Source organism: Euprymna scolopes, chromosome 35, assembly GCF_053919585.1.
Source record: "Euprymna scolopes isolate OS-2025 chromosome 35, ASM5391958v1, whole genome shotgun sequence".
In the NCBI taxonomy this organism is placed as follows: domain Eukaryota; kingdom Metazoa; phylum Mollusca; class Cephalopoda; order Sepiida; family Sepiolidae; genus Euprymna; species Euprymna scolopes.
Genome location: NC_136516.1, coordinates 67,177,296 through 67,200,673, shown reverse-complemented (window position 1 = coordinate 67,200,673; position 23,378 = coordinate 67,177,296). Strand labels below are relative to the sequence as shown.

Here is a 23,378-nt window from a genome sequence, read left to right as displayed (position 1 = left end):
GCATTTGGTCAATTTGTTGGCAGTACTTCTCCGCCGTAATCATTTCGCCCGGATTCAAGACACTATGATTGATAAGCTCATCCGCTGATTATCAAACAGTCACCATAGCCCCTTTTGATGCAATTTCGGCTTCGGGAAGTGTTGTGGAGCTTCTCCGGCATCCAGCCACTGTACCGAACGTCGCCGGTTGTAGAGGATCCACTCCTCATTACACATCACAATCTGTTCGAGAAATGGGTCGTTTTTGTTGTGCGAAAGGAGTGCAGAAGACACCTTAAAACGACTGTTTTTTGATTATCGTTCAATTCATGCGGCACTAATTTATCTAACTTTTTTGACTTCCCTGTTTGTTTTAAATGGTTGATCTCTAGTGCAACAGCAACTTCTCGTGTGGTTTTGCGAGGATCGGAGTCAATTAAAGCTTTCAAATATTCGTTATCAACTGCAGTCGGCCGGCCGCGACCGTCTTCCTCTTCGAAGCTATCCTCACCATTTCGAGATTTCTTGACCCACTATTGTGCCACATGTTCGTAGTTCCTGAGCCAAACGCATCATTGATATCACGAGCTGTCTCAGCTTTTCGGCATAGTTTTAACTGGAACACGAAAATCGTATGAATTTGAATTTTGTCTATGCTGACAAAAAGCCTGCAAAAAAATGAATGAAGAGATTGAGCATGGTAACATTATTTCTCTATTACAGTAGATAAAGTTAGGACTTTATTTAAAAAAAAATTTTAATTTAATATATTTACACATTTGAACGTAACGACTTTTATTCTATAAATAGATAGGCACGCGTGCACAAGTTATCCGGAAATAGAAATCTTCTTCCGTTCCAAAAAGACACGGCAATATGCCAGTCGGCAAAAAAAAAAAAAAAAAAAAAAAAATGACGCCGAACGATGTCAAACAGACGTTAAGTATTTTAAAATTCATCCTAACAATTTTTTTTCATGTTACCTTATTTAAACTTGTTTTCCTTGTTTTATTTATGTATATGTATTTATTTGTTTCTACTTTTCCTGCCTTGATAAACTTTTAAGATGGGATTCGTCCCCCCCCCTTCGCGACTACTATTGAAACAGGAAAAATACTGCTCACCCATGCTAAAAAGTAAACTAGCGATAAAAAACCCAAAATGCCGGGAATTATTTTCTCTATTACAGTAGATAAAGTTAAGAATTTATTTAAGTAATATACTTAATATATACTATTACTATAAGCTTGCTTATATTGAAAATGCTTGCTTACTGGCTAGCCAATCAAACCATCTAATATAGTTAGTTTTATTTTCAATTATATTCGAAATATAATACACAGTGACATTAGCAAAGAAATAGTCACCTATGAAAACGAACCTCCAAAATAAAAACCTTGAATAATTATCTAAACTCAAATGTAAATTAATATTAAGCCGACTTCACAATTTGATAAAAGTTCATTATTGGATTTTAATTATAAGGTGAAGCTCGAATGATTCAAACTCGAGATAGATAAACATCCACCCATTAATATGGGAGTGGAGATTATCATCAAAAGTGTCCTGAATTGATAATTTAGCACCGGACTTTACTACTTAGATATTAATAAGTCCCTTGTACCGATTCCCCTTCCACCCGTTTATTTTATTTTTTATTTTTTTTTTAATGGAGAGTAGATAATACAGTGGATGTGTTATCGGCAGCTCTAGTAACTCTCGCTTCTCTTTTTTGTCCCTCACTCCTCATTCAAATGAGTGATTTTTCTGACAAAAGGTGAAGAAAAAGCTGCTTTAAATGTCGGTAGTACTTGGTGAACAGTAGTCTGAGATATCGGAAATTTTTCTGTCTCTATGTCTATCCTTGTGGCCATGTCACTAGTAAGGGTGCTGGAGGTAAATGTTTTGTCTGGGCTGACGTTATCCGCCTGATAGTCAGGGACACGAACCTTGGATTAACCACTAAGGAGGCTGTCCTATCAGCAGGCGCAAAGTACTGGGACTGCTGTATTGCCATTTAATGAATGGATTCTGGATCATGCAATAGTCTCTGGTGGGGCCTCTCGATGCCATACTAGTGGGTAATTGTTACGGCTTTACCTTTTCGTGTGCTACAAAAAGAATTTCCTGTCTTTTTCTCTCTTACTTTCCCTCTCTATCCTGCTCTAACCAAGTATGCCGACCTGTTCCACAAATCCCAAAACCTCAACATGAATATCTGCAGAAAAAAAACTCGGATAAACCTAGAACCCCATCTTCCAACGTAGACCCCTACTACCATGTCTCCTTCTCCAACATCAGGGGTCTACGTTCCAACCTTCCAGAGGCTGAAACCCAATTACAGGAGACGAAACCGGACATATTCTTTCTAAGCGAAACTGGAATAGGGCCGACCACTTCCCTAGATGAGTTCATAATTAACGGGTACTCTAACTTAACAGCTAAATCTGATACCCAAGATCGCCATGGGCATGGAATATGTGCCTACATTAAAGATGGCTTCCCGTGTGACAGGGATATCTCTAGAGAAGATCCTAATTTACCTTATATGTGCTTCCGGGTTGCACCTGCTTACACCACTTCATTTATATTTGCCCTCTATCGACCCCATAACAGCGGAGTTAATATCTTTAAGAGTATATCTGAGAAAATAGACGATATCTTGTCTATATATCCCTCGGCTAACATCCACATCTGTGGTGACTTCAACGTCCATAACGTGGAATGGCTGACCCATTCAAATAAGACAGACGACGAGGAAAGGTTTTGTCATGATTTTGCCATTGCTTATGACCTCACTCAGATTGTTCGCGAACCCACCCGTGTGCCCGATACTACTGGTCAATATGCAAGCCTCCTAGACCTTTTTCTCTCAACTTCCCCTGAGCTATGTTCATGTTCCGTCTTATCTCCCCTGGGATCCTCCGATCACACAGTTGTATCAGTTAAGATAACAATGAAATGTAATAAGTCCCCAGACGTACCTCCTCCACCGTACTGCATATCGATACTCTATGGCTGACTGAGACAGCTTCCGTACATTCATATCTGATCTACCTCTGCATTCCATGTTTAAAAAGAATGTGTCTTCTATAGTATCAGATCTGATCGAATGGTTTATTGTAGGCATAGACCGATTCATACCATCCACAAAATTCCAACAAAAACCTAACAGCCAGCCATGGTTCTCCCCAGAATGTGCTGCTGCTATCGCGCACAGAAATCACTTTTTCCATAGATACCAACGTAATAGATGCACTGAGACTAAAGCTGCTTTCAGGAACGCCAGCAACAACTGTAAAAGAGTAATAAAAAATGCAAGAGAGCTATATGCCCAGTCTGTTAAATCCAAAGTAGCGTATCAGCGGCTTGGTTCCCACCAGTTTTGGCAAATAACAAATAGGATCCTGAACAGAAGTGTGCGTTTTATCCCAACCGTTATCAATGGACCAGAGGTAATCTCGTCAGCATCAGACAAGGCCAAACTATTTGCAAAGAACTTTGCAGCTAATTCTACCCTATGCGACGAAGGCCATCAACTTCCCATATTTCCTCCTATAACACGGAACACGCTAGGTAACATACAAATATCTGTGCATGAGGTCGCCAGCTAATCAAGAACCTTGATTCCAGTAAAGCAACTGGCCCGACGGCATCCCAATTATAGTGTTAAAAAAGCTTCAACCAGAACTTGCTCCCATACTTACGAAACTGTTTAAGCGTTGCCTTAAGGAGAAGTGCTTTCCGACTCCCTGCAAAACCTCATCAGTATGCCCTGTATTTAAGAATTCAGGTGATAAGTCATCTCCCTCTCAGTGCAGACCACTAAGTCTCCTGTGTGTTATGAGTAAGTTGCTGGAATCCATATTAAATAGAGAAATAGTCAACCACCTCAGCAGAAATAATCTTCTTAGTGACACACAATATGGTTTCCGTTCTGCAAGATCTACCGCAGATGTGCTAACGGTTATATCTCACAGGATTAGTGAATCTCTTGACAAAGGCGTCGTTTCTAGGGCAATTGTTCTTGACATATACAAAGGCCTTCGACAAGGTATGGCATAAGGGCCTACTTCACAAGATTTCCAGCTACGATATAACTGGAAATGTTTTCTCAATCATTAAATCATTTATCTCCGATAGGCTTATAAGAGTAGTGGTAGATAGACAAAAATCAGAGGCCTGCAATATAAATGCTGGATTCCCTCAGGGGTCAATCCTTGGCCCAACTCTCTTCTGATGTACATCAATGATCTCTCTAAACGCATACTTAAATCATTCGTTGACATCTATGCTGATGACACGACCATCTACGGCAACACATCAAAGGCTGTAAATGACAAAGTTCTTTCTGGTTCTCTCTCCTCTGATCTCGAGCGCATGGTTCAGTGAGGGAAGACGTGGCTGGTTACCTTTAATGCATCTAAAACCAAACTCCTATCTTTACATCATCGACGCTCTGATCTCAATCTTGCATCAATAGAAATGGATGGCTCTCGTCTAGGAGAAGCCCCATGTTTTAACAAGCTTCTGGGTTTGCCCTTTACTCCTGATCTGAAATGGAACATGTACATCAAGTTTGTTGCCAAGGTCGCTGGAAAGATGGTGGGATCCTTCTACCGCTCCAGAAGATATCTCACTACTGATGCAATTCTCTATCTATATAAAAGCCAATTACGTCCAAGGATGGAATACTGCTGCCATATCTGGGCAGGAGCTGCTAAAAACAGCCTATCCTGCCTTGACAGAATACAAAATAGACTTCGTGGCTTAGTGGGAGATGCCCTTTTCGCTTCCCTGTAACCTCTCTCCCACAGAAGAGACGTTGCGAGCCTATCCTTATTTTATCGTTATTTCCATGGCAGATGCTCGTCTGAACTCCAATCTCTTGTCGCCCCTCGCCAATCTTTCACGAAAAACACCCGTCTGGCTGAATCCACTGTCACAAATTTTCCCCACTCTTTATCTGTGCCTAAATCAAAACGTAGATTCCATGAACAAAGCTTCTTTCTTAGAATTGCACGCCTGTGGAACTCTGTTCCGTCTGCCTGCTTCCCACCTGACTACAACCTGGATCTCTTCAAGTTCAACGTAAACAAATTCCTAATGAACCGCCACCTCAAGTAAACACTTCAATAAATCTCCACACTAACGTACTGTACTTGCAATAACCCTTATCCCTGAGTGGCTTCAGGGCCTTGAAATTTGGTGACCACCGTGAAAAAAAACCCCAAAAAAAACAAATAACACAATTCGATAGAGCAAAAAACCAAAAAACTCTTCAAAATTATATATATATATATATATATATATATATATATATGTATATATATATATCAATGAATTAATTAAGAAACCATATATAAAGTTACATGTGAGAAAACGATATTGTTTATGCATGTCAACTTTTGCTAGTTTTTCATAGTGGTAAGAAAATGAAATTAATCGGGAGGAGTACTTGGTTAAAGAAAAACTAAAAGTGTAAGAAATTGGTAGATGATATGGCAACACTTGCAAATAAATATATATTATAAAATAAATAATCTTGATTTATTATGAAATTGAATGCCTGGATTTCTTGAAATAAAGTGTTTTTAGATAGTAAACTGCTTCAGCAATTTTCGGAAGTTACACCATAGTTCACTCTTAAAATACATATGAAATAAAGTGATTTTGAGATCGTAAACTGCTTAAGCCATTTCTGTGATTTACTCCATATGCCCCTCCCGTTCCTTCCATCCGCTTTTACATAAATACGAAGAGAAAAAAGGTACTTTACAGTATTCTACCCAAGAAATAAGATACTTGTACAGTATTCTATCTATATGTGAAAACAATAAAAAGTCATACTACTCGATGATTGGATGTGGTTTTCGGTTCTAAAAAAATTTATGGACGCCACAGGTAAGATTTTTTGTTTTTTTCATACTATACAAGTATACTATTTCTAATTTAAAAAATGAAACTACTCGATTATTTTACGTAATTTTCGTGCGGCTACTGCTTTTCATATAGGCACTATACTGTAGAAGCACCCTATTTATATTTTAAAAGTCATATTATTCGATAATTTGACGTGATTTTCAGTTTTAATCACTGTTATACACGTCAAAGCTAAGCTTTCCTTTGTTTTTTATATGGGTACTATACTGTACAAGTACCCTTTTCTTGAGTTGATTACTGTACAAGTACCTTATTTCTTATTTAAAAATGAAACTCTTCGATTATTTTATGCATTTTTTTATTGTGCTAACCTTTCCGTACTTCGCAGCTAAGAGTTTTTTTATATGGGTACTATACTGCAGAAGAACCTTATTTATTATTTAAAAGTTATACTACTCGATGATTTGACGTGAGTTTCGGTTTTTATAACTTTTATGTATGTCATAAGAAACATTTTATTTTCGTTGCAGCTAGGAGTTTGTTTTTTCATATAGGTACGGATATCACATGTTGAGTATCACTAAACAAAGGAACAGAAAATAATACTTGGAATAGTTGCTTTGTGATAACAAAACGAACACTATTCCCCCCACCTTCATCTAAACAAAAATGGAGGAGATAATGCCTGGGAAATTACCTTGTGACTTAAAAATAGATACTACTTCCCTTATCCCTGCCCAAAACAGAAGGTTTGGTAATCCCTGGACTCCCCCCCCCCAGAGCACTTAATAGTGCTTCGTCCCCACACCAACACCATCATGACGTCATTTCTGGAAGATGACTCTGCAGTTTTTGCAAATGTATACAGAAATACAATGGCTTATTATAAATTAATTACATAACGGCGAAAATCCACGAAAAAACGGACACCGCTTAACAGAAATTGGCCTAGTTTACCCTCATAGAACATCAACAACTAATTGATGTGGTTGTGGCGGCGGTGGATGCAGTGGTAGTAGCAGTAGTGGACGTAGCGGTAATGATGGCAGCGATGGTAGTGGTGTGTTGTGGTAGCAGTGGTGGTGGTGGCGGTGGAGGTGGCAGCTGAGGTAAGGGTGACGGTGACAGTGTGGCGACGGTGGTGGCAATGGCGGTGGAGCCGGAAATGTTGGAGGTTGGTGGTGTATGTGGCAGATGTAGTGGTGTTGACGGCAGTGGTGGCGGAGATGTTTGCAGTTGCAATGGGGGTTGAGGCGGTGGTGGTGGTGGTGGCAGGGGTGATAGTACTGGTGGTGGCAGTGATGGTAATGGTAGTAGTAGTTGTGTTGGCATTGGATGTGGTAGCGACAGTGGTGGTGGTGGCGTATGTGGCGTCGACAGCTTCAGCGGAAATGGTGGTGGTGGTGGTGGGCGATGGTTATGGCTGTTGTGGAAATTTTTATAATTAATCAGAAGTGAGTTTTCCACGGCATTTTAAAAAATGAATCAGAAGTGGCATTTCCAGGGCATTTTTGCTATTGATCAGAAATTATTTTTCTGTGCTTTTAGTAATTAATCAGAAGTGACTTTTCCATGAGTTTTTTTTTAATGTTATCGTTTTGTAACATGAATATAGTAGTTGAAAAAATGTTTTACAATTAATCAGAAATGACTTTTCCAGGTCATTTTTACAATGATATAATTTTGTAACATGAAATATAGTTGAAAAATTTTTTTTTTCTTACAATTAATAAGTGATTTTTCTAGGCATTTTCATAATTAATCAGAAGTTACTTTTCCAGAACATTGATAAAATTGTTGATAAAAATTTTTCCTAACCATTAATGTTTATTATTATTACCCATTTGGAATATTCCACTTTCCTTTTAATAGATATCAGGATTATGATGTCCGAAGCGACGCGTAAGTAGGTAATACTGTTTTCACCTGAAATGCGGAGATTTGAAGCTTCACCCAACGACAAAACCACTAAATGATTTTACTTATTTCGACGTATTTATAATCAGAATGTGTTTGCCTTTCAGCGACACTAATGGTTTTTGTTTTACTTCACTTTCCTTCTAAAGGATGCCAATATCATGACGGTCGAAGCGAATTATTAATATAGAGATTTTATCCATAACCTTGATAAGTAATTAGTAAAACGGATAATATATAAAACATAACATATAAAATTAAAAAAATTTTTTATAATACAAGAAAAATATATTAACAAATATATCTGTTTACCAATTTCTGAATGAAATCAAAGTCGAACTAATAACGATAGTTGTTGTGGATATGTTTAATCAAATACCGATTTGCTTAACTACGTGTTCGTTTATTAATATTTTTTTTTTATTTAGTTCATTCTTTTTTAATTACTTTTCTATTTTTTCATACTTCTTTCAGTTTATTTTTCAATTACTGTTAAACATTTTATCTTCTTAACTTTTATGAAATTATATTCTTTATTATTATAGCTTTTCAGTGACCCATTTTAAGTTTGGCTTGGCTCAATTTTCTTGTCCTTATTAATTCATAGTTGTCTATTTGGTCAGATCTATATTTGTAGTTTCAAACTGAAGGTTCAGAATAAACAATGCACGGCTTAGTTATACTCTTAAATTATATATATATATATATATATATTATATATATATATATATATATAGTTATACTCTTAAATTATATATATATATATATATATATATGTATATATATACACATTTTATTTGTTTCACATAAGATGTTATATATCGTAAAACATTAATGAGTATGTTTCGATCAGCCAGTTGCAAGAAACTAAAGATCTCTTCAGGCGATATTGCTTATACAAAAGTAGAGTCTGCAATAAAAATGAGAAAGAAGTTTTCAGCATAAAATTAATCATGATATTTAAACGTCGTGATATTTAAACATCAAATAAACTGATATATATATATATTTATATATATATATAATTAGGCAATATATAGACACACACAGACACAGACACACACACACACACACACACACACACACACACACACACACACACACACACACACACACACACACACACATATATATATAAATTGTTGCGAATTTGTATGTTGAAAAGAAATCAATAAAATATTCGATCGCAAGATGTTACATCAAAAAATACATATTTGAAAACTACGTTACATATATTAGAGATATACATACACAGGCGACAAAAAAAAAGTCCGCACTTGTAATTTTTTCAAAAACTGCAAATTTAAACTAAATTAAATGTAACTGTTTAAACAACCTATGCCTCATTTGATTTGCCTTTTATTCCTCTATAATTTTACCTGTTCATATTTGACTTTTAATTAAAATATTCTAGTGTTCACGTCAATTTAAAAAATAACTTAAAATTTAGGAGGCAAAAAGAAAGTCCGCACACTGGAAAATTGTTATTTAAATGTAATTTAGGACATTAATGCAACACAAATACAACAGGAACACAATGAACTACTTAATATTTAGTAGCATAGCCCTTCCGCAATTTGACAGCCTGCAATTGTTTGGGAATTACTTGAGTTAGACTGGAGGAATACTCCGAGGAAAGGGCATCTCACTTTTCTTTAATTTTTGTCCAAAGTTATTCCAAATTTTAAATTTTATCATTGCGTAGCTGTTGCTTGATCTAATGCCATACATCTTCGATATGACTGAGGTTTGGAGATTGTGCAGGCCAATCCAAACACAGAAACCTCTTGACATTGCCAGCTGTGTGAATTGGAGCATTATCCTGTATGAAGATCGGATTATCATCAAAATTCCGACCAAGTAGGGTAGAAAATGCTCAGTTGACATCTTAATTTACTTGGTCGAATTAATTCGACCTTGCAAGCGAACTATAGGCCATGGACCAGTGGTACTAATAATCTGCCACACCAAAACTGAACCTCCGCCGCCTTGCAGAGTTGAAACCGAGCACCTAGGATTAAATTATTCGCCTTTCCTCCGACGGACGTACTGCCTACCATCATTGTCTAGTCTATTGAACTTGCTTTCGTCGCTAAAATGCACTTTTGACTAATATAAAGAGTCATAATCTTCATTGGATCTGACGAAGTTCAAACGGCGCTTTCTGTTCTTTACAGAAATCATTTGCTTGCGTCTTGCAACATATCCTCGCAAATTAAATTCCTTTAATCTGTTCTTGACAGTAGAAAGAGGGCATTTTTTAACAAGATTTTACTGTTGTTGGATTTGGGAGCCGGTTCAAATCTGTTTCTTAGGCTGCGGATCTTAATAGCATTGTCTTCCCTGTTAGAAGTTACTCTAGTACGACTAGATTAAGGGGCACCACGAACACTGCCTGTGTCTTGGTGCTTTTGCACAGTCTTTCGTACCGTTTTCTCATCACATTCCAACTGCCGCCGATTTCTCGATTGGTTAAATCAGAAAGGTGAAGATTAATAAGCTCCTGACGATCACTAAGAAAAAGTTGTGACATATGGACTAAATGTTACGTTGTATAACCTGGAACAACAACAATTACGATTAGAAATACTTTGTTGAATGCTGGTGAATATTTTAAACTGATTTAGATAATTTAAGCTGGTTTAACGAATTTGTTGCTGCGGAGTTTCTTTTTGCCTCCTTAATTTGAAGTCATTTTTTAAATTGACGTGAACACTAGAATATTTCAATTAAAAGTCAAATATAAACATATGAAATTATAGAAGAATAAAAGGTTAATCAAATGAGGTATAGATTGTTTAAACAGCTACATGAAATTTAGCTTAAATTTGCAGTTAAAAAAAAAATTACAAGTGCGGACTTTTTTTGCCGCCACTGTATGTATATATATATATATATATATATATATATATATATATATATATATATATATATATATATATATATATGAGTATATGTTCATATGCTTACATATATACATATCCACACAAATATATAGATATACATATATATATATATATATGTATATATATATATATAAATGCACACATACATATACACATTGTATATATATATATACATATATTTATTTATTTATTTATAGATCCTTAATCACTTAAAGTTGATTATTATAAGGTGTTAAGGTGGTCGCTGTTTTTAGGAACATTTGTCATTAACAAGTTGTTGAAACGTTTAATGGCCCGTTGGGATGATCAAGGCAGAAGAAACTCTTAATCAAGAAACATGGATATACATATAGGATTTCATAGTTCTATTCATTTTGTAATTCTTTGGCATTTATTAGTGTAACTGTCTAATGAACTAAATAATGTTTATATATCAGATATATACATTTGATCACTTTATGATTTCTATCGGTAAAAAATTAAATGTCAGTGTTGAAATCTCTTAAACATGATAACTTTGTAGGGGAAGCGACTTGAAATTCTCCATCGGCCCAAGAAGAAGAAGAATGTATGAACGGACATGCAGAAAATGGCTTACAAAATTTAGAAATGAGAATTTTGATAATGAAGACCGATTAGAAATGCCAGTTGGGTTTAATGAAAAAGAGATTCTTGAAAAGCATGCTGAATCAGTGGGAGACTGTGCAATAAAGTTTCTCACAAAATATACAATTGTCATCTTCAACGATCAGCTTAGAAAATGAGTGCTTCATGAATTTTCTGCACATCTCAACTTTACGAGGAAAGAAAAATGACTAAGTTTATAAAATTTTATAAGATTATAAAGTTAATAGAATTTTATAAAATTACAAGACAGATTAAATTTGATGAAATTATAAAGTTAATAAAAATTTATAGCATTATAAAATTAAACGAGTGAACATTTCACTGATTCCCAATCTTCTGGCTAAAATTTTGCTTCAAACTAAAAATTTAGTAATCCTCTCTATTCTTCAGGCAACCTTAACGGATAATGCCAAATGATCCGTTCTTGGTTATTTTCGCATCTTTTCAATGTTTTCTTTTAGATAGCTGCATTTCTTCACACGTCAAACTGCATTTCTAACCCTGCTTCAATGGGAAGCGAATAAATTATTATTTACTCACCAAGAGTTCTCACACCGTCCACAGAGGCATAGTATTTTGCGGTTTTTATATTTTTGGTATCCCGTTCTTGTGTTCTTACTGTTTTGTTTTATTACTATTGCAGCCTCCAAGTTACTTGTTAGTGTTCGCAGTTAATGGGGGTCGTTTTTCGATTATTATCATTATTATTATTATTATTATTATTATTATTATTATTATTATTATTATTATTATTATTATTATTAAGCTACAGTAGACATCGACACTTGCTGTCAATATCAGAAAATTAAAATCCAGACAGAATTTATAAGCCAATATCTGAAAAATAATCGCAGTCAGATGTTTCCATACTCGCCCCGAAGAAAAGTATCAGCAGAAATTATCTTCAAATATACGCAACAAAAGCGACAACAACAGACCCTATGGAGGTGTACAATACTAGTATAAAACTTGGGGTGCTCAAAATACCTTTTGTTTCTACAGTTTCTTTGTTGTTGTTATTGCTATGTCTTTTGTGTGAGTTAATGACTATGGTCATTTGTTCGTGTTATTTTAGGATCGTGAGGAGTAAAAAAGAAATTACACACTTCATAGGACGAAAATAACTATAGTATGGAGAGTCTTTATAGCAAGAACATGATATTTTCGTTCTTTCTTTCCTTTTATTTCCTATTGAAAGACGTTTTGAGCAAATAATGTCAACTCACCTCGTCCTTGAGTGCAGAGATGACGTTACCTGCCAGCTTTGGATAGAAAAGAAGAAATATGATTATAACATTACTTGAAAATATAATTATTAACAAAAAACAGTTCAAGGAATACACAAGAAACTTGAAAACTTTTTTTGTTAAAAAAAATTAGCGACAAAACAAAGTTGATAAAACCATATTGGATGACATCTTGTATAATTGTTGGAAATCACGCATATGCAGAAACGCGCGCACATCAGCACACACATGGATATACGCAGACACATTAAAAATACAAATACAATCAGAAACACAACTACACACAAACGCAAGCACAAAGACACACAAGTAGAAGTATATAAACACAAAAATACAAACACTAAGACGTTATGACATCACTATAGAAGTTTACTCTTCCGATGGGATTGTACTCCCAACGACGACGATGATGGTGACGAAGATGAAGTGGACAAATAGATGAAAGAGGCGGATAGAATTAGTCGGAAAACGGAAGGAACCCGAGAAAAACAGGACTCATGTTATCAATTTTTTCATAACCACATTAACATTCCTTCCTTTAAAATTTTTTTTTACTGAAAACATTTCACTAATCATTTTCAAATTAAATTCTGATGTGATTCATGCAAATCTAGTCTGTAACAATAATTGCCGGACAATAAAACATATCCGAAGGGATTTGAAACCAATTTGCCAATTCTTAAATTCTCGTCGGCAGCCATTCCGTACTTCCTTTCCTCCAAGGTTAGAAAGTCCAGTTGGGACAGTAAATTGAGGACATTTGAGAATATTATTTGAAGAACGAGCTGCAAGAATCACTCAAATAAAGACTTCATTTAAGAAACAAACGCTTAGGCATTCAAATTAAATATTTGAATTCACAGCAATAATTTAGTCTTTGGAATACGCAAATGGAATCCAATTTATTTCCAATTTTATACAGATTTAAATGGTTTCAAAATTAATCGGCGAAAAGGACATTCAAAATTTTTTTTTTTTTTTTAGAAAAAGTGGAAATAATTTTGGTAAAGTCGATTGGTGAAAGCAAGTAAATCCGATGCATTAAGATGCGGCCATGTCAATCTGCACGTTTTCCGATGAAAGTGCTAGTTCAAACTTAAGCGTGACAGACAAACAAAAATACAATTTAAAATTTAAGCATGACAGACAAACGAAAATCCTATTTAAAACTTGATCGTGACAGATAAACGAAAATGCTATTTCACAGTTAAGCATAACAGACCAACGAAAATGCTATTTCTAACTTAAACGTGACAAATGTACGAAAATGTTGTTTCAAATTTTGGCGTGAAAGACAACTGAAAACGCCATTTTAAACTTAATCGTAACAGACAGATAAAATGTCATTTAAAACCACAATATCATCTTTGTAATTTAGCGTGACAGATTGACACATGTATTTCAAGTTGCATGACTGAACGACGAAACTGCAATTTCAAATATAAGTGTGACAGACTTAAGAAAATACTACTTAACAATTCCAATACTATTGGTAATATTAGCGTAACAGGTGAACATAAATGGGATTTTAAACTTGCTCGTGACAGATCAATGAAACTGTTATTTTAAGTTATCCGTGGCAGACTGACGAAAATGCTATTTCAAACCGAAGCATCACAGATGAACGAACATATTATTTCAAACCTTGAAGTGAAACAAAAATGCTATTTTAAACGTATATGTGACCGACCAACACGATTTCAAACTTAAGCTCGACATTGTGACGAAAGTATTATATCAAATTCAAGCAAAACAAATCAAGGAAAATGTTGTGCAAACTTAAATGTGACAGACCGATAGAAAATTCTATTTTAAACTTCGGCGTAGTTGCCTTACAAAAATGATATTTCAAACTTAGAGACTGAGAGACCAACACAAATGCTATTTCAAACTAGGACGTGACAGACGACCGATAGACGGAGCTTTTCGTATAGATATGCGGACGCATGTAAACCATCATTCATTTTTCATAATCTCCCAATTTACTGTTGAACCAATTTTTTCACCTCTTTTTATTATTCCGTAATTAAATCGATTTATAATTCGGAAATTAATTGAAAATATGAATTTTATGAGAAAGTTGTAGAGATGTTGATTATCCACACGAGTGAATCAAGTTCAGGCGTTGTGTAATCCTTTTAACGATGTATGTGATGGAATATTGTCCTTCTTTTCCCGTCGTGATCGTGGTGGAGAGCATAATGATGAAGAAAGCGTTACAGAAATCGTTTTGCGTCTGATTGATTACAAGGATCATATTAGCGTGTTTCTACATTGCTCCTCCAAGAATACCTGATAAAAGATCCACTGATGCACACCAAGGTGCACTGTTATCAATATACATTTGTTGTATATTGCCTAATAAGCGCCAGATGGTATATAGTTGGCGTAATGGATAACGGGACAGACTATGAAATCGACTATGCTGAGCTGAAGCACTACTGGATCTTTACATTAAATTACTAATTTTTTTTCAATTCTTTTGTTCGAACCGAATAAGGTACATAGCCACTAACGCATAAGGGGTAACTGTGACAGGATCCAAATTCATAGGATGTGTGTAGAGTCAGGTAGCAAGATATTCGTAGACATTGCATTAAATTTTTTCATGTCAAGACAGTGGAGGAAATAGAGAAAAAAGAATATCAAAGGCAATCCGATGAAATACACTATTGGAGTAAACAATCTCTCGGCATCTAAAGGTTTCTACAGTCAAAGGGTGGATTTTGCTGCTAGGCGGGTGAGTCAGATATATTTACCTTGGAGGAAGTTCATCCGAGCACATTCCATGAATACAACACTGTGGCGATGCAACAGGAGCTAGAACATGTTAGATAGTGCGAGACTAATGGTGTTGGGAAATATTATGGCCACTAAATGACCTCTAGCTTTTGAAATTAAATTAAAACTTGTCTTCAATAATTCGTATGCAATGACTTGTTTACATCAGTTATTGCCGAAAACACAGACAAATTAAGCAAATCCTAATGATCATCAAATTTATTAGCGCCTGTTTTTAAAGGAAAGTCTGCAGATATTCTTGAAGACTATATAGGTAGTAGGTCGGTATTTTAGCAAAGAAGGAAGCGGAAATGAAGTGTAAAAAATGAATCTACAATTCATGAGAGGTTTTGCTGCTGCTCAGGCAAGGAAAAACAAAAAGTACGAAAATCTATGGGAAGAATGCAGTGAAACTGGTTGGTGTGCATCTCAGGTGTCAGGAGAAGTTGTGTGTCATGGATTCATTGAAAAAAGTTAAGAAAATGGTTCACAACAATCGTTCTAAGCTTGCGACAAAAGAACGCCTCAGATACAAAAGATTTGAGGAACGTTTGAAAATGCAATGGAAGAATAACAATCTCTTACATAAAAACCCAGAGAAGAATTTTCGATTGGGATACTTTATCTTCTTTGCTCTTTTGCTTGCCGATGGATCCTCTAAGTAAACTACTTAATAAGCCAGGGTCGTCAATAAGACCCAAACAAAAAGTCAACCACCTGCCCTTCATGGATGACGTTAAGCTGTATGCCAGTTAAGAAGTTGACTTATGTCAAGCTTTTACAGATTGTAATACCTTCTCAAAAGATATTGGAATGAAATTTAACGTGGAAAGATGTGTACGCCGTCTAAGGAATAACTACTATTATAACTACTATTAAAATTACTATTATAACTACTATTATAATTACTATAATAACTATTATTATAAGTATTATTATACTTACTATTCTAACTACTACTATAATTACTATTATAATTATTACAACTACTATTATAATTACTAGTACTATTATAACTACTACTATAATTACTATTATGATTCCTATTGTAACTACTACTATAATGACTATTATAAGTACAAATGTCGGTTATAATTAAAGAGTTTTGGTGCTCGTCTGTCTGCAAAATAAATCTACGCAACATTTTTCAAATGTATTTCGTTCTATTCTGAAATTATTGTTGAAATTCTGAATATTAAGTAATTTAAAACTGATAATGTTGTTAATAAGAAAGACTTGATTTGAATTCTTTGCATTATTGAAGACTATTTTCGTTGAAACGAGACAAGAAAACAATTAAGAGGTGGACAAAGCAATATCATACATATGTGATTACAAGATAGAACCGGAGAAACAAACAAAATCAAAACCGGAACCAAATTCATCTTCAGAATATTCTCACGGAAGAAATGCATTCGGCCGCAGATTGTCAAAAAATGTCTAAGACTATTAAACCCAAAACTGCGTCACGTGAATAATAGAAGAGATTAAAAATGAGATGAAAATATTAATTTGTTCAGTGGATGTGTAGTGGATGAGAACACAGAGGGGACGTTCGCCAGTAGATACTCATGCACATCAAACAATTCTGAAACATGATTTTAGTGAGCTCTATGCATTTACTGTCACTTAACAAAGAAACAAAACAACAGCAGTGAAAGACGACGATGGTTAAGTGGATACAGGAACGAACTGATGAGCCTGCGTGCCGTGTTTGATACTTGTTGGTCCAATTGCACCATTTTCACTAAAGATATTGGCAACCTTCACGTTGTTCTTCCCGTGTTTATCCAATTCTAAAAACAGTCGTGGAAACAAATGTCAACGAAACCGAATCAAACGAATTACCCTTCATCATCAACAGCAGTAGTAACATTATTTGTTAAGATAATTCTGGAGAAGCTTTTCAGTCTAGTTCTTATTTTCTTTTCCGAAACTGAAATATTTCTCGTAACAGCATAAACCATATGACGTGAAACTATTTATTAAATACAGGAGAATAACAACGACACGGCTTTATAAAACGTATTCTTTAATCGCCGTATTCAGACATGTTTTTTCGTATACATGGCATTTGGAAAATCGCTATCATAATCTTAGGATTATGTTGTATATGGTATAGGACCAAAAACGCTTGGTTACCGAATTATAGGCCATTGAAACAAATGCTGATCAACATTCTTTATTGTCAACATATACAGTGTGTTTAATAATGCACTGTTATATGTACATATTGGATAAATAAACATTATTCCTATGACAGGATCAGAGGTAAATTAAGCCTGGGCCTGGTTTACGAACAAAACCATAAAAATAACACTAAACAAATACAAAAGCTACACGTCTGAAAATAGAAAAAAGATATAAGCGTTATGATCGGCGTAGCACCTTGCGATTGTTAGCCTTTCTTATTACTGGTAAAAGACAAAGGACTATGCTGAAAAAGAAATGAACTATAAAGGAAATTAGACTAGTAATGGAATGATATTACGAAAACAACCGACACAAGGAGACTCCATTCACATTCCAACGATTTTTCTAAAAAAAAAACTGTGGATTAATAATTCAACATAATTTCAAATCAAGACTGGGATGAATAGACATATTCCAATCTGTATTCTAGTGTTTCTGGCGTGCACATATATTTGAAGTGATGCGGAATGCTTTTTTTGTATGTAGAGGGTTGGTATGGGTAAATCTCTCGTGGTTATACCATTATGGAGATAGAAGACACATTTTCACGCACTTTTCCGTTGTTAGTTAAGACGAAGCATTCTATGATTCAAGAGTAATTTCGAGACAATAACTTGTACAAATATTTCCAGAAAAGTCAGAAATAAGTAAAAGTAACACATCCTGCTTACTTCAACACTCAATCATCATAAATTCAAATTAAAACGACACATCCAAAGACACCCCGCAAAAGAAAGAATAAGAAAAATGACACATTCATGAACTGAGATTTTAATTAGTGAAACATAAAAGTCAAACACAAAAGGAGACATATACTAAAAAGAACAGTGGCGTCTAGTTCAAGCAACAAATAATGTTGTTCGAAACACCATAAAAACTTTAAGGCATGGAATAAAAATAAATTAACAACTAATAGTAACATCATAATTTAAATATTTAAGCTGAATTGGTTTTGGATGAGTCTTTTGTTTTAATATAAGATGAAAGTGGTTTTGGAGTAAGTATGAGTTATCTGTATGAATTTCTGACTTTTTAGAAACAGGTGTAAAAGTTATTTTGTTTTGAAATTGTCATTAAATTGCAGAATAATATAATCTTGAATTTGATACTGAAAACGAAAAGTTGAGGAACGATTAAAAACAAGTTAAAATAAAAACAAAATACGTGTCAGTTTTGTTCTAATGAGAGAAGATAGAGACAGGTATACAATATGAATTGTATACATTTGAAAAAGAAATAAAATGTCCACTTACCATTTTTTCTAAGTGCAGATAAGCAAGGGGTACGTATTCCACACCGACAATACTGAAAAGAAAGCAGCAAATATTAATCTTAGTTTAATATATAGATGCACATGTGCAAAGTTCAAGCTTTAAAATGATTTATGCACCATAAATGTATATTGTGGATTGCTTTTATTTAAGTAGCTTGAGTGAAATAAAACGTGTGGCTGAAATCTGATATATGGGAAAATAGGATGTTTTGATGATTAATTATTTTAATGGTGACCAAGACGCTTCGTAATACTTATAGTTTATAGAGAGTCAGGTTTTAATATCGGTGATATCCAGCTCTCCTAAAAAAGAGAAATTAATTCACACTATTTTTTAGTCGCTCAAAACAAGACATCGTATCTGATGGATATGGGGTTTCTGTGATAAGGCCAGATTTATAAGGTGAAACCAGGATGAAGGTGAAGCAACAATACTAGTTCATATTATATTAAAATTTCTAAATGTTAACACGGTCAGAAAACTATGGTATATGAAGGGGATTTCGAAGCGAAATAGTCATAGAAAAAAGAAGCCATTAAAGTATACATGAAGGAGTGGAATTTTACTGCCTGTCGGATAAGTTGAAGGAGTACAGAGGCAGTAAATTCATTGAAACACATTCCGTAAAAGTAATGGTAAACCAAGCACATATTCGCAATATCTGAAACGACCCATGGCTTGACTTGAACCCCTACCTTCGATTATGATGCCAAGATTGGATACCAAGTAACACTTCATAAGGAAGTTGTTTCAGCATAGCGTTCATTCGTCTCGGAGTAGTCAGTAAATTGTGAAACGGTGCATTGTCGTGCTCTTAAAAATATACGTATTAATAATGCAATCATTGCAGAAAGATTATCATTGTATATTATCGTGTGAGGTGCTAACACTATCAGCTTATCCTCCTTACACCTATAACTCACTCAGCACAAGATGCCCCTTTACTTTTAAGACAGAATATGTATAGCTATAAGAAAGGTTGATACATAATTCTTAGTATATGTGTGTCTGTGTGCGAACGAGAGAGAGAGAGAGAGAGAGAGAGAGAGAGAGAGAGAGAGAGAGAGTGATCTCAAGAGAAACCTAGAAATAGATAGAAAAGGAGAGATGGAAAAAGAGGGAAAGAGTTAAAGCCATGAAGCCATATGAAATTAACTTTATCATAAATAACATATAATTAGATTTAAACTTAATCGAAATGCATAAAATTGAACGCATAAAAAATATTTAATTCGGATTCAGGCAATTCAACGATGAATTGATTCCATAAAACCACGAAAAGTGCGACAAAATGTTCGACGAATTGATTATCCTCATAAGAATGAGTACAAGGGGTTAAGTACAATTCTGAACCGACAATTCTTTGGCCCGGGGAGATTATCCGTCTTTTAATCTTTGATTAACTTTTCGGAATCGATTAATTAACAAATTCTTGAATAATTACAATAATTATTGCATCCTTTAACGTGTTAAGCGGACATAACAACTATGAAGAGTTCTTAAAAAAAAAAAAGCAGTTTGATCGATCATATCGATAAACCACAGATTTTTTACAAAAAGAATATATTAATTATTGAAACTTGTCACCGGAATATGACAATAATATCACTGGTGTAAAAGTGTTTAAAATATTTTACTAAAAATAGAAATTATTGCTATCTTAGTATTAGCATTACATTATATTTATTCTATTCTGATAATAATAGGCTAAGAAAGTTCATACGCATTTTATTACCTTTTCAGACATATTTAAAACTGAAATAATTCTGATCATCAAATATGGCGATTACTAATCAATCTGATTTCAAACATTTCTACTTTACCCATTTTAAAATGAATTTTTCCCAAATAAAAGTAAGTATGTATGTATGTATGTATGTATGTATGTATGTATTATTATTATTATTATTATTATTATTATTATTATTATTATTATTATTATTATTATTATTATTTTTGTTTGGAATATGATTTATTGTTACGGATTCACGTTTTATGTGCATTGATTAACATTTTTTATGCTTTCATTGTTGTCATCGAACAAATTCTGATGTTTGCGATGACAAATTTTGAGTATTTCAAGTAATAAGACTCTTTCACAAACCTTTAAGGTAAACTGAATCGAGAGATACTTTTGATTTTTTCTGAGCTTTTTCCGATTCCACGTACTTTTCAAATGTACGACATTAATGCGTTTTAGGATTGTCGAGATTCAGTGATTTCTCCTTGCCAGACGAAAATACGCATTACATCGAAGAAGAGCATAATTAAAAAGAAAGCAGATGCTATTAGAAGAACGACTGATTGACATGTCCGTTACGTCTCGCCTGTCATAAATGATGTAATCGATCATGCGTCAATCCTTGGATCTGGGGTGCATCCAAGAATCTTACACTGGATTTTCTGTTGAAAGAAAACGTTAGTGATGCCAAGGCAAAATTCTTTGCAAGAAGGCAAAGACTATTAGAGTTCATTCGACCAAGTAACATGGTCAGCTTCAACTCGTGCATTGAAGTAACCCATGAGGATAAGCTTGTCTTGACATAATGAAAACAATAATGAAAGCAACCATTTTTTGCTCGGGGTTGGTCATTGTTGGAGCATAGCATCTTACCAAGGTAGCGTGAGTGCTGTTCTGGAAATCCAGTGTCAGTGTGGTGATATTGTTTGAGATGCCTTCCGGTAGCGATGGCAAGGATTTTGCAATAATCGATTTGATGGCAAACGAAAGAGAGTTCGTTTAAGCAAAGATAAAGAGTGGGTAAAATTATTGATAGTGATTTCCGCTAGACGAGTATTTTTCGTGAAAGTTTTGCGACGGGAGACCATAGATCGAAGTTCAGATGAGCACTGATAATGATAAAGCAGAGACAGGCTCGCAACGTCTCTTCTGTGGAAAAGATGTTGCAGGGAAGAGAAAAGGGCACTCCCCACTACACTACGTCTATTTTGAACTCTGTCAAGGCAAGATGAGTTTTTTCTTGCAGCTTCTGCCCAGATGTGGCAACAGTATTCCATCCCCGGACGTACCTGGCTCTTATACAGGTAGAAAATTGCATCAGCATTGATATATCTACTGAGACAGTAGAATGATCTCACTATTTTTCCAGCGACCTTGGCAACGGATTTGATGCACGTGTTCCATTTCAAATAAAGAGTAAAGGTCATACCTAGAAGTTTGTTAAAACATGGAGCCTCCCCAAAACGAGAGCCATTCATTTCAATTGATGCCAAACGGGGACCAGAGCGTTGATGATGTAAAGATAGAAGCTTGATTTTAGATACATTAAAATTAACGAGCCACTTCTTTCTTCATTGTACCACGTGCTCAAGATAAGAGGAAAGAGAATCAGAGAGAACTTGACCGTTTGCAGCCTTTGATGTGTCACCATAGATGGTTGTGTCGTCAGCATAAATGTCTACGAATGATGTGATTTGTGAGATCATTGATATAAATCAGGAAGAGAGTTGAGCCTGAGAGACTCCAGCATTAATACAGCTTTTGATTTCTGCTTATCAACCACTAATCTTATGAACCTATCAAAGAGAAAGGATTTAATAATTGAGAAAGCATTTCCAGTAGCTGGAGATCTTATGGAATATACCTTTATCCCATACCCTATCAAGAGATTCACTAATCCTATTAGATATAACTGTTAGCACATCTGCTGTAGATCTAACAGAACGGAAACCATATTGCATGTCACTGAGGAGATTATTTTTGCTTTGGTGGTTGACTACTTCTCTATTAAACACAATTTCCAGCAACTTACTCATGACGTACATGAGACTTCTTGGTCTGCAGATTCTTAAATAAAGGGCATACGGATAAATTTTTTCAGGTTGTTTGGGAAGCAATTCTTCTTAAGACAACGCTTACTGGATATCAAGACAACTGCAGTGGGCTGTCAGGAATGTAAATGAGCGCGCAATTGGTAGGGTTTGTTTTATCGGCCCCTCCTCAGTTCGGGGAAGCAGTGTCATATGTAAAAAGATCTGCTCTGTCACTACTGAAGGACGCGAACAACAAAACTGCTCATTGGTTTGTGATTGAATGGATACCACATAGTAGGCCGAACTGTGTAGAGCTTTAGCTGGAGACTGCCAGCAATATTCTTTATCTCCGTTGCCTTCACTTTTTCGCCAATGCTCTTGTTGCAGATGTTAATGTTGGATTAATTAAATTGAATGCTACTGTAAGACTACCACACAAAGGTTAGTGGCGAAAGCTTGTGTAGCACCATCTCCACTTCTTAGAAATGTTGATAGCACACAGTCGGTGCAAAGGTTTGTCATATATAGCATGGATCTTAAGTTTTATAATGTCAGTCGATATTTTTGCGAATTTAAAATGTTTTCATTTTTTTCCCGACACCTCAAGACGCTGTTTCCCACGTACCATTTCAACCAGATGCCCTTGAGGATTTCAATTTAATTTTTAAAATACGAAAATGAGAACAGTCGATATTTTCGTGAATTTTAAAATATTTTCAAATTTTCGTCGACACCTAAAGCCCTTTTATAATACAACGAGGAATATCAATATTTTCATCATGCATATCTGTAATCGC

General features: G+C 34.9%; 1 protein-coding gene across 1 annotated transcript in view; it reads right to left on the bottom strand.

Moving 5' to 3' along the window:
• The window catches only part of LOC145259891 (BAI1-associated protein 3-like), a 2,054,292-nt gene that overhangs the window by 136,031 nt on the left and 1,894,883 nt on the right, over positions 1 to 23,378 (bottom strand). Inside the window, exons 18-19 of the mRNA XM_080117785.1 lie at positions 18,787 to 18,838; positions 12,539 to 12,574 (exon numbers count right to left, since the gene is read on the bottom strand). Coding sequence (XP_079973911.1) covers positions 12,539 to 12,574; positions 18,787 to 18,838 — 88 coding nt within the window. The remainder of the gene's footprint in view (positions 1 to 12,538; positions 12,575 to 18,786; positions 18,839 to 23,378) is intronic.